General features: G+C 42.6%; 1 protein-coding gene across 1 annotated transcript in view; it reads right to left on the bottom strand.

Moving 5' to 3' along the window:
- Positions 1-13,302, bottom strand: part of LOC121575399 (phosphatidylinositol 4-phosphate 3-kinase C2 domain-containing subunit beta-like) — a 72,395-nt gene that overhangs the window by 8,808 nt on the left and 50,285 nt on the right. The window contains exons 16-25 of the mRNA XM_041888479.2: positions 11,221-11,409; positions 10,686-10,779; positions 10,253-10,347; positions 6,805-7,093; positions 3,045-3,137; positions 2,799-2,928; positions 2,466-2,602; positions 2,122-2,291; positions 1,591-1,747; positions 1,309-1,418 (exon numbers count right to left, since the gene is read on the bottom strand). Coding sequence (XP_041744413.2) covers positions 1,309-1,418; positions 1,591-1,747; positions 2,122-2,291; positions 2,466-2,602; positions 2,799-2,928; positions 3,045-3,137; positions 6,805-7,093; positions 10,253-10,347; positions 10,686-10,779; positions 11,221-11,409 — 1,464 coding nt within the window. The remainder of the gene's footprint in view (positions 1-1,308; positions 1,419-1,590; positions 1,748-2,121; positions 2,292-2,465; positions 2,603-2,798; positions 2,929-3,044; positions 3,138-6,804; positions 7,094-10,252; positions 10,348-10,685; positions 10,780-11,220; positions 11,410-13,302) is intronic.

The raw sequence follows: 13,302 nt of genomic DNA, 5'->3' as shown, positions 1-13,302 counted from the left end.
GATCTTCTCCAAGTCATTAAGGTTTCGAGGCTGACGTTTGGCAACTCGAGCCTTCAGCTCCCTCCACAGATTTCCTATGGGATTAAGGTCTGGAGACTGGCTAGGCCACTCCAGGACCTTAATGTGCTTCTTCTTGATCCACTCCTTTGTTGCCTTGGCCGTGTGTTTTGGGTCATTGTCATGCTGGAATACCCATCCACTACCCATTTTCAATGCCCTGGCTGAGGGAATGAGGTTCTCACCCAAGATCTGACGGTACATGGCCCCTTCCATCGTCCCTTTGATGCGGTGAAGTTGTCCTGTTCCCTTAGCAGAAAAACACCCCCAAAGCATAATGTTTCCACCTCCATGTTTGACGGTGGGGATGGTGTTCTTGGGGTCATAGGCAGAATTCGTCCTCCTCCAAACACGGCGAGTTGAGTTGATGCCAAAGAGCTCCATTTTGGTCTCATCTGACCACAACATTTTCACCCAGTTCTCCTCTGAATCATTCAGATGTTCATTGGCAAACTTCAGACGGGCCTGTATATGTGCTTTCTTGAGCAGGGGGACCTTGCGGGCGCTGCAGGATTTCAGTCCTTCACGGCGTAGTGTGTTACCAATTGTTTTCTTGGTGACTATGGTTCCAGCTGCCTTGAGATCATTGACAAGATCCTCCCGTGTAGTTCTGGGCTGATTCCTCGTTCCACCGTTCTCATGATCATTGCAACTCCACGAGGTGAGATCTTGCATGGAGCCCCAGGCCGAGGGAGATTGACAGTTATTTTGTGTTTTTTCCATTTGTGAATAATCGCACCAACTGTTGTCACCTTCTCACCAAGCTGCTTGGCGATGGTCTTGTAGCCCATTCCAGCCTTGTGTAGGTCTACAATCTTGTCCCTGACATCCTTGGAGAGCTCTTTGGTCTTGGCCATGGTGGAGAGTTTGGAATCTGATTGATTGATTGCTTCTGTGGACAGGTGTCTTTTATACAGGTAACAAGCTGAGATTAGGAGCACTCCCTTTAAGAGTGTGCTCCTAATCTCAGCTCGTTACCTGTTTAAAAGACACCTGGGGGCCAGAAATCTTTCTGATTGAGAGGGGGTCAAATACTTATTTCCCTTATTAAAATGCAAATCAATTTATAACATTTTTGACATGCGTTTTTTTTCTGGATTTTTGTTGTTGTTATTCTTCTGTCTCTCACTGTTCAAATAAACCTACCATTAAAATTATAGACTGATCATTTCTTTGTCAGTGGGCAAACGTACAAAATCAGCAGGGGATCAAATACTTTTTTCCCCTCACTGTATTTTTGTGTGTGTGTACCTGGTAAAGTACATGGTGGCGTCAGCCTCAGACTCGTGAGGTCTCAGGGCGTCGTAGACATACTTCAGATCATCCAGATCTGACAGCTCAGGGATGCCACATGACAACATCTACACAGGAGACATAGGAAAACAGTGTGTGTGAGTGTATGTGTGCGCACGTGTGTGTGTGTGCCTGCGTGTAATAATATAATAATATGCCATTTAGCAGACGCTTTTATCCAAAGCGACTTACAGTCATGTGTGCATAAATTTTTACGTATGGCGGTCCATATGTACGTACCAGTCCCAGTAGGTTGAGGAAGAGGTGTGCATGTTTGCGGATGAGGTTGTAGGCCTCACAGCACAGGTCCACAAAGTCATGAAAGCGACTGGAAGGTTTGTCTCCTCCGTTGATGACATAGGCCATGTCAGAAGTGAACACAAATGGAGCACGGTCCCTGCCAATCACACACACACAGAGAAACAGTAATCAGAACACAGGGCAATTGGTCTCTACCAATAGGAACAGAACCATCTGTGTCGGTCAGAAAAATACAGTTTTGGGATCCTTGGGATGTCCATATCCTAAGCCCTAACATTAACCCCTACCCTTACCCTAACCATTTTAAATTTCAACTTCAATGGGGTGACATCAGAGTTGGGACATCCCAAGGATTCTAGATAGCAAGGACCCTTCGGTAAGGCATAGCTAAAAACAAAGACTAAGTGGCTAAAGTTGTGATCCTCTGTCCTAGCGATAGGGGATACGGCTAGATTAGAAATTGAAGTTGGGCATACATTTCCCAGCGTACTTTCTGCCTCCAGGGCTCACCGTTTGATGTTGCCGAACATCTGGGCATGTCCCAGGAACTTGCCGAAGTCGATGTGGAACATGTGACCGCTGGTCTTCAGCATGATGTTGTCGTTGTGGCGGTCACAGATACCCAAGATGTAGGTGGCCACACAGCAGCCTGCGCACGAGTAAATGAAGTTCTCCACAGCCTAGCATGACATAGAACAGGGTTAGAGGTTACAGGTCAAAGTGTGTACGACAGAGTGTGTTTGTGAGTTTGAGAAGGAGAGAGAGAGAGTGTGTGTGCGTACGTGTGTGTGCTTGAGAGAGTGAGTGCGTGCATGCATGCGGGCAACTGTGTGCGCGCGCGTTAGTGACCGTACCTTCTCGTACTCGTCCTCTGTAGGGTTGTGTTTCTGTAGCCAGTCAGCCAGGGGGCGGTCCTTAAAGGAACCAGTCACTCCATGTTCCCCCTGGATCTTCCTCAGAGTCTCAGCCTGGGGAATCATCTCCACCATACCTGACACACACACACAGACACACAGACAGACAGAGAGAGAGAGAGAAGGGGAGAGAGGGGAAGGAAGAGAGGGAGAGAGCGGGTGGGATAGAAGGGAGGAGAAAGAGGGGGGAGGATAGAGGTAAGAGGGGAGTCAGTATTGTAACACATCTCCAATTCATATCTCTCCCCCCCCCCCTCGCTCTCCCTTCCTCACCTCTGCCTCGTCCAGTAGAGAAGCATCTGAAGATGACCATCCTCATGTCCAGTCCCTCCTGGATCCAGATCTTGTTCATGATGCGGATGATCTGCAAGGTCAGCATGTCCTGGCGCAGGTCATCACCTGACTGGGAAGCAGAGGTCAAACGGCACAAGACACAGAGGTCACAGAGGTCAAAGGTCAACAAGGGTTCAGAAATGCACAATGAAGTGGTTTGTTGATTCAGTAGTTTAGAATGTGTGCCTTGAAGATGACGTTGATGTTGTCTCCTCGAGGGTCCAGGTTCTGGAAGGACAGTTTGAGGGGCACGGCGTTGGAGTTGAAGTAGGAGCACGACTGCAGACAGGAGATGAGAGAAAGGATTAGAGATCACACACACACACACTAAAATACAAAAGGAACATACACATACTACAATTGAACACAGAACACGCAGAGGCAAACACAGAACACCCAGAGGCAAACATACAACCAAGCAACCAAAGACACTCTGCATTAGCATTTATGCAAACAAACCATGGGCATGCGTCCCTGTTCCCTACAGTATTCTACTTTTGACCGCGGAATTATCAGAAGTCATTCATAAAAGAGATGATACTTGGGTCAAGGCCAGGAACACAGGCTTAGGCCCGGACTGGCAAGCTTTTAAGCAACTGAGGAATCATTGTGTAAGACAAATCAGAAAGGCTAAATCGGAGTATTATGTAACCACTCTTTCGGATTGTAATGGGAACCCGGCTAAATTCTGGAAAACTGTCAGATCCCTGAAGGGTTCTTCTTCCTCTCTGCCAACAAATTCATTCAGACACAGGCTTCATTACGGAAAAAATTCCATCATTGATGGATTTAATCACCATTTTATTTCAGCGGGCTAAGCCTATTCACAATGATATTGAGCTGGATGCTGATAAAGGAAACTTGCTGAATGACCAGATAGTCAAAGCTTTTCTTTTAGGCTATTTACAGAAAAATAAGTTCTGGATGCTTTGCTAGCAATAGACAACAAGAAATCCACAGGGGGCGACCAATTGGATCCCGGTCTGCTTAAGTGTGCAGCGCCCATCATTGTTGGCTCAATATCCCACATTTTTTATTTAATATTGCTATCAGGAAATATTCCAAAAGTATGGAAATCAGCTCTTGTGCTGCCACTCCATAAGGGCGGGGAGAGTAGTGATCGTAATAATTATCACCTCCTTGTCTTGCTAAGATACTTGAATCCTTGGTAAATATACAACTTGGCTCTTTTTCATCTGAGAAGTGTATTTTTAATTTAAACCAATCAGGGTTTAGGCCTGGGCATACTGTAGGACTATTACAGCAACCAGTTGTTAATGATGTTGGCAATGCTTTAGACACTCAAATGAAATGTGCTGCTTTGTTTGTGGACCTGTCAAAAGCTTTTGATACTGTTGATCATGCTATTTTATTGAATAAGTTGTTCTCGATAGGCCTGAGCTCTGAAGCCTGTTCATGGTTTTATGATTATCTTAGTGTCAGACCTCAGGCCATCGTGACTGACAGGGTTTCTTGAATTTCCTGAAGTACACTACCAGTCAAAAGTTTGGACACCTTCTCATTCAAGGGTTTTTCTTTATTTTTACATTGTAGAGTAATAGTGAAGACATCAAAACTATGACATAACACATATGGAATCATGTAGTAACCCAAAAAGTGTTAAACAAATCTAAATATATTTTATATATGAGATTCTTCATGAGGTAGTCACCTGGAATGCATTTCAATTAACAGGTGTGCCTTCTTAAAAGTTAATTTGTGGAATTTCTTTCCTTCTTAATGCGTTTGAGCCAATCAGTTGTGTTGTGACAAGGTAGGGGCGGGGTATACAGAAGATAGCCCCATTTGGTAAAATACCAAGTCCATATTATGGCAAAAACAGGTCAAATAAGCAAAGAGAAACAACATTCCATCATTATTTTAAGACATGAAGGTCAGTCAAGCCGGAAAAAGTGCAGTCGCAAAAACCATCAAAACCAACTGGCTCTCATGAGGACCGCCACAGGAATGGAAGACCCAGAGTTACCTCTGCTGCAGAGGATAAGTTCATTAGAGTTACCAGCCTCAGAACTGTGTGAATCAGGCCTTCATGGTCAAATTGCTGCAAAGAAACCAATAAGAAGAAGAGACTTGCTTGGGCCAAAAAACACAAGCAATCAGACCGGTGGAAATTTGTCCTTATGTCTGGAGTCTAGATTGGAGATTTTTGGTTCCAACCGCTGTGTCTTTGTGAGAAGCGTTGTTGGTGATTAGATGATCTCCTCATGTGTATTTCCTACCGTAAAGCATGAAGGAGGAGGTGTGATGGTGCTTTGCTGGTGACACTGTCTGTGATTTATTTAGAATTCAAGGCACACTTAACCAGCATGGCTACCACAGCATTCTACAGTGATACACCATCCCATCTGGTTTGGGCTTAGTGGGACTATCACTTGTTTTTCACCAGGACAATGACCCACACAGCATGGCTACCACAGCATTCTACAGTGATACGCCATCCCATCTGTTTTGGGCTTAGTGGGACTATCATTTGTTTTTCAACAGGACAATGACCCAACACACCTCCAGGCTGTGTAAGGGCTATTTTACCAAGAAGGAGAGTGTTGGAGTGCTGCATCAGATGACCTGGCCTCCACAATCCCTGACCTCCACCCAATTGAGATGGTTTGGGATGAGTCTGACCGCAGAATGAAGGAAAAGCAGCCAACAAGTGCTCAGTATATGTGGGAACTACTTCAAGACTGTTGGAAAAGCATTCCAGGTGAAGCTGGTTGAGAGAATGCCAAGAGTGTGCAAAGCTGTCATCAAGGCAAAGGGTGGCTATTTGAAGAATCTCAAACATAAAATATATTTTGATTTGTTTAACACTTTTTTGCTTACTACATGATTCCATATGTTATTTCATAGTTTTGATATCTTCACTATTATTATACAATGTAGAAAATAGTAAAAATAAAGAAAAACTCTTGAATGAGTAGGTGTGTCCAAACTTTTGACTGGTACTATACATAAATGTGTTCCGCAGGGGTCAATACTAGGACCTGTTCTTTTCAGTATTTATGTAAATGCTATTAATCAATCTGTTAACATTTTTTTTATTTAATCTATATGCGGATGATACTATTATATACGCAATTGCCCTGACTGCTGACCTGGCTGTGACAAGGCTACAGTCCTATTTTGCAGTACAGGAAGCCCTTACTGATTCAAAACTAAATACATGTTTTCGAATTCTTGTAAGATTGTCTTGGATGGATTACATCTTACATCATCGGATGGTTCTATAATCGAACGAGTCCTTGCATACAAATCCCTTGGTATTTGGATAGACAATGATTTATCGTTTAAAAAACATACGACTGAGCTTGTTAAGAAACTAACATTTAAAGTGGGCTTTTTTTTTAGAGAAACAGATCTTGTCTCGCTCTAGTTAGCAGGAAGCAGATTGTGCAGTCAACCTTTCTACCAATTCTTGATTATGGTGATACTATTTCTCAAAGTGCAGCTGCCTCTACGTTTTTATCACAGGAGACAGTTTTATTACTAATCACGGTATTCTTTACCAAAAGGTTGGCTGGACCTCTTTGAAGTCACTTAGATCACATCATTACACTCTTTTTGTTTACAAAGCCCTGCTCCACAAACTTCCGACTTATTGGTGTCTACAGAGTTAGGTAAACCAGCCTTTAATCTCCTTGCACCTTACGTGTGGAATGATCTACAATGCACTTTAAAATTGGAGGAATTGATGCCTCTAGGGCATTTCAGACGGTTGTTAGGGGACCTTTTTACTGAAGAATGTGTCTGTTATTTTATGATTGTGTTTTCTTTTTCATGTATTTTATTGTGTATATGAATGTGTAGTTGAATGTGTATATTATATTTTGATGTGTATTGTGGTGCTATACAGGCCTCATCTGGAAATGAGACCTTGGTCTCAGCATTGACTCCCTGTCAAAAGAAAGGTTTTATAAAAAACACGTACCTGTATGTTGATGGCTTTGACCAGCATGCCAGGGTTGAGGGGGAGACGGCAGCTGCTACTGACTGAGAAGAACTGCTTGACCTCCTCTAGGCCCTCTCGAAGGATGGCCTGTCTGCTGGAGGGAGAGGCATCCCGGACACGTTGGGCTACTTTAGCAAGGATGGTGACCAGCCAGCACTGTCTGTCAAACTCCTCTCTTAGACCCCGACCCACACAGCACAGCAGTCCTGCTAACAGGTGCTGGTACCTCCCACTGAACTGACTGTCCTGCAGAGTGTCCTTCAACAACCTGGGAGAGGTAGAGTGAAAGAGAGGTTCAAATCATGTAAAGAAACTGTTTTACAACAATGGCCGTGTTCAAATACTTTCCTTGAGGCAAGCACAGATCTATAAATGATGGTGGCGAAAGCAATGTTACCCTTTCATTTTCACCAATTCAACCAATTCAGTTCTGTATTCTTGTAGGAAAGAAAGAAGAATGCATTTCTGAAGTACTCCAACAGGGCCAATATCTATCTGACTATTGGTCATACTTGGTATTGGTAGTTTATTAGGATCCCCATTAGCTGTTGTGATAGTGAACAGCAAAGCAGTAGCTACTCTTCCTGGGGTCCACACAGAACATGAAACCTGACATAATACAGAACATTAATAGACAACAGCAGCTCAAGGACAGAACTGCATACATTTCAAATGTCACACATAGCCTACATATCAGTACATACACACAATAGGGGAGAGGCGTTGTGCCGTGAGGTGTTGCTTTATCAGTTTTTTTAAAACCAGGTTTGCTGTTCACTTGAGCAATCTGAGATAGAAGGGAGTTCCATGCAATCATGGCTCTATATAATATTGTATGTTCTCTTGAATTTGTTCTGGATTATGGGACTGTGAAAATACCCCTGGTGGCATGTCTGTTGGAGTAAGGGTGTCTGTCAGTGCTGTGTGTAAGTTGACATTACAAACAATTTGGAATTTAATTATTTAGTCAGTCTCTCCATCTACTTTTAGCCAAGAGAGACTGGCATGCATAATATTAATATTAGCCCTCTGATTACAGTGAAGAGTAAGATGTGCCACTCTGTTCTGGGACAACTGCAGTTTTTCTAGGTCCTTCTTTGCAGCACCTGACCATATAACTGAGCAATAATCAAGATAAGATCAAACTAGAGCCTGCACGAGTTGCTTTGTGAAGTATGGTGTCAAAAAAGCAAAGCATCTCTTTCTCACGGACAGACCTCTTCCCATCTTTACAACCATTCCATTGAATCAATATGTTTTGACAATGACCGTTTACAATCCAAGGTAACACCAAGTAATTTAGTCTCCTCAACCTGCTCAACAGCCACATTAGTCATTATCAGATTCAGCTGAAGTCTAGAACTTAGGGAATGATTTGTACCAAACACAATGCTCTTAGTTTTAGAGATGTTCAGGGCTAGTTTTTACTAGCCACCAATGCTAAGACGGACTGCAACTCTCCATTGTGCAGTACTGTATACTGTGTAAATGTATAAACTTGAGTATATTTTAAAATGGTGTACTTTGTGTTCTGATGCTAATGTGTTAAGTCATTTTAAAGAATACATTCTGGAAATCCTAATGTATCCTACAGAAAGTTTGTTCTGGCATTTCCCAATCTGTCCAGCAGGTGGCGACCTGTATGCATGTTTGTCCTATTGAAGACAAAGTGTCAATGATATCATTGTACATTACTGCATTGTCATGTATGGACTCCAGTGCTGCTCTGTGTGATTGGGCGGGTGTGTCTGTGAGCGAATGTGAGTCATGAATTGACTGATGTGAATTAGAGGTGGTTGTATGCCTTTAGAAAGTATTCATACCCCTTGACTTATTCCACATTTTGTTCTGTTACAGCCTGAATTCAAAATAGATTCTTTCTTTTTTTCTCACCCATCTACACACAATACCCCATAATGACAAAGTGAAAACATGTTTTTAGAAATGTTTGCACAGTTATTGAAAATTAAATACAGAAATATCTCATTTACATACAGTGCCTTCAGAAAGTATTAACACCCCTTGACTTTTTCCACATTTAGTTGTTTTACAAAGTGGGATTCAAATACATTTTTTGGGGTAAATCTCTAAGACCTTTCCACACCTGGATTGTTCAATATTTGCCCATTATTATTTTCAAAATTATTCAAGCTCTGTCAAATTGGTTTTGATCATTGCTAGACAACCATTTTCAGGTCGTGACATATATTTTCAAGCAGATTTAAGTCAAAACTGTAACTCAGCCACTCAGGAACATTCACGGTCTTCTTAGTAAGCAACTCCCGTGTAGATTTGGCCTTATGTTTTAGGTTATTGTCCTGCTGAAAGGTGAATTCATCTCCCAGTGTCTGGTGGAAAGCAGACGGAACCAGGTTTTCCTCTAGGATTTTGCATGTGCTTAGCTCCATTCAGTTTATTTTTTATCCTGAAAAACATCCCAGTCCTTAACGATTACAAGAATACCCATAACCTGATGCAGCCATGTTTGGAGGATTTCCCCCAAACATAACACTTTGTATTCAGGACAAAAAGTCAATTGCTTTGCCAAATATTTTGCAGTATTATATTATTTGTATTCTGTACAGGCTTCCTTCTTTTCACTATGTCAATTAGGTTAGTATTGTGGAGTAAATACAATGTTGTTGATCCATCCTCAGTTTTCTCCTATCGCAGCCATTACACTCTAACTGTTTTAAAGTCACCATTGGCCTCATGGTGAATGGTTTCCTTCCTCCTCAGCAACTGAGTTAGGAAGGATGCCTGTATCTTTGTAGTGACTGGGTGTATTGATACACCATCAAAGTGTAATTAATAACTTCACCATGCTCAAAGGGATATTCAATGTCTGCTTATTTTATTTTGACCCATCTACCAATAGGTGCCCTTCTTTGTGAGGCATTGGAAAACCTCCCTGGTGTTTGTGGTTGAATCTGTGTTAGAAATTCACTGCTCGACTGAGGGACCTTACAGATAATTGTATGTGTGGGGTACAGAGATGAGGTAGTCATTCAAAAATCATGTTCAACATTATTGTACACAGAGTGAGTCCATGCAACTTATTACGCGACCTGTTAAACACATTTTTACTCCTCAACTTATTTAGGCTTGCCATAACAAAGGGGTTGAATACTTATTGACTCAAGACATTTCAGCTTTTCATTTTTTATTAATTTGTAAAGATTTCTAGAAACATAATTCCACTTTGACATTATGTGGTATTGTGTGTAGGCCAGTGACACACAATCTCAATTTAATCCATTTAAAATTCAGTGTGTAACACAACAAAATGTGGAAAAAGTCAAGGGGTGTGAATACTTTCTGAAGGCACTGCATGTGTTATGTATGCATTTGTGTATGTCTGTGTCTATATCAAGTTGTGTGTGACAGAGAAGGCTGAGTGTATGGCTGATATCTGAATAGGTCTCACCAGAAGAGGTAGTGTGCAATGCGCATGTCCCCTATGGCTCTCCGTAGCAGGAAACGCACCAACGGGCTGTCCAGGTAACACTCATATTTCAGAGCCTGAGAGAAAGCGAGAGAGATGGTTAGAGAAAGACGCATCGGATAGGTTTTATTTTTTTTATTTAACCTTTATTTAACCAGGAAGGGCTCATTGAGATTTAAAATCTCTTTTTCAAGAGCGTCCTGGCCAAGATAGGCAGCACCAAGTCATTACAAAAAATTACAGACAGACAACATGAAAAACTACAAGTAATCTAGTAAAAACCATTCATGAATTCACAAGAGTATAACAATAAGTGTAATAGGTGTAAGAAATATGGAAATAGCTCCACATAGCCTTTGATAAGGTGTTTGTGAAGTGTTCATAAGACATTCACAAAGCATTTATAAGGTGTTACCTGCACAAGCTGTGGCAGGAAGTCCAACAGCTCAGGGTCAGAGATGGAGTCCATCCACTGTACTGCAGTACGCCTCAGCTCCTGATCAGGGAAGCTGACACACACATTTGAATACATTATGCATTCAATTATTACATCGTTTCAATCCAGAATGACGACATATTTGAGAGGTCAAACAAATGCATGGACTTATCCTCATTAATCATTGAACTGTAATTCTAAAAGGCGAGTGATGCATGTGATGCCTTGCATGTTGCCCTGCTGAGGTGAGTTCATGGTGTTTATGTTCCAGAACAGGATTCTAAGCCTGTCTGGTCCACTCTTGTCTCTGACCATGACCCCAAACTGCCAGCATGTCTGTTGTTCACACTAACACCTCCAGTCCTAACACAACATGACAAGGTCGAATGGCGACCGCAGGTCTTCTGGTGACAGTTGCCTGCTGACTTTTGCCAAGGTGGCTATTTCCCTGGCGAGTGTTGCCCCAGAAACCTGGCTTGCCTGGCAACCACACACACACACACAGTCCTCTTACGTGGCATGCAGGAGGCCCAGTGCGTCGTGGTGGTTGAGACATGCCCACTGGCGGAGCAGGGCGTAAATGTCTGACAGACATGCCCACTCCCAGCGGGGGGCACTAGCCAGCACCAGGGGCAGGGCACCACTCTCTGACTGGCAGAACGAACGCTTCTCCCACAACAGACGCTTGTCCTCTGGAGTCAACCTGGAGAGACACAGGGGAGAGTGCGAGGAGAAATATAAGCTAATATCAATACCTTACATGCATATTTAGCTTGAGAGTGGGAGAAAGAGAGGGGGATATGGAGAGGGGGAGCGGTATAGAGGGTAAAAGGTAGAGAGGGGAAGAGAGAGTGAAATAATGCATACTTGGAATACTTTCTCACAATGAAAGGAAAAGAAAGAGGTGTCGTTTACTGCAGCATTAGATGGCCATTCTCCACTGTAAAAAATAGATAGATTACCCTTGTATAAATGTGGCCAACACCTATCAATGCTGTCTTTGTTCTGTCTTCATGATAGCATTACTCTGTTTCTCCTTGCTTTGGCCACACTCACTCGAACGTGGTTACACCAATAAAAAACGATCGAGCTGAATTTGAAACGGGCATGAAACAAAGACAGAAAGAGAGTGATCGGAGCGTGTGTGTAAAGGAGAGAGGGTTAGAGGAGAGATACAGTTGAAGTCGGAAGTTTACATACACTTAGGGTGGAGTCATTAAAACCCGTTTTTCAACCACTCCACAAATTTCATGTTAACAAACTATAGTTTTGGCAACTCGGTTAGGACATCTACTTTGTGCATGACACAAGTAATTTTTCCAACAATTGTTTACAGACAGATGATTTCACTTATAATTCACTGTATCACAATTCCAGTGGGTCAGAAGTTTACATACACTAAGTTGACTGTGCCTTTAATCAGTTTGGAAAATTCCAGAAAATGATGTCATGGCTTTAGAAGCTTCTGATAGGCTAATTGACATAATTTGAGTCAATTGGAGGTGTGCCTGTGGATGGATTTCAAGGCCTACCTTCAAACTCAGTGCCTCTTTGCTTGACATCATGGGAAAATCAAAAGAAATCAGCCAAGACCTCTGATTTTTTTTTTTGTAGACCTCCACAAGTCTGGTTCATCCTTGGGAGCAATTTCCAAATGCCTGAAGGTACCACGTTCATCCGTACAAACAATAGTACGCAAGTATAAACACCATGGGACCACGCAGCCGTACTTTGGTGCGAAAAGTGCAAATCAATCCCAGAACAACAGCAAAGGACCTTGTGAAGATGCTGGAGGAAACAGGTACAAAAGTATCTATATCCACAGTAAAACGAGTCCTATATCGACATAACCTGAAAGGCCGCTCAGCAAGGAAGAAGCCACTGCTCCAAAACCGCCATTAAAAAGCCAGACTACGGTTTGCAACTGCACATGGGGACAAAGATCGTACTTTTTGGAGAAATGTCATCTGGTCTGATGAAACAAAAATAGAACTGTTCGGCCATAATGACCATCGTTATGTTTGGAGGAAAAAGGGGTAGGCTTGCAAGCCGAAGAACACCATCCCAACCGTGAAGCACGGGGGTGGCAGCATCATGCTGTGGGGGTGCTTTACTGCAGGAGGGACTGGTGCACTTCACAAAATAGATGACATCATGAGGAAGGAAAATTATGTGGATATATTGAAGCAACATCTCAAGACATCAGTCAAGAAGTTAAAGCTTGGTCGCAAATGGGTCTTCCAAATGGACAATGACCCCAAACATACTTCCAAAGTTGTGGCAAAATGGCTTAAGGACAACAAAGTCAAGGTATTGGAGTGGCCATCACAAAGCCCTATAGAAAATGTGTGGGCACAACTGAAAAGGCGTGTGCGAGCAAGGAGGCCTACAAACCTGACTCAGTTACACCAGCTCTATCAGGAGGAATGGGTCAAAATTCACCCAACTTATTGTGGGAAGCTTGTGGAAGGCTACCCAAAACGTTTGACCCAAGTTAAAAAATGTAAAGGCAATGCTACCAAATACTAATTGAGTGTATGTAAACTTCTGACCCACTGGGAATGTGATGAAATAAATAAAAGCTGAAATAAATCAT

Source organism: Coregonus clupeaformis, chromosome 10 (assembly GCF_020615455.1).
Source record: "Coregonus clupeaformis isolate EN_2021a chromosome 10, ASM2061545v1, whole genome shotgun sequence".
Lineage (NCBI taxonomy): Eukaryota > Metazoa > Chordata > Actinopteri > Salmoniformes > Salmonidae > Coregonus > Coregonus clupeaformis.
Note: the sequence above shows the minus strand (reverse complement) of the source record. Positions and strands in the feature narration are given on the sequence as shown.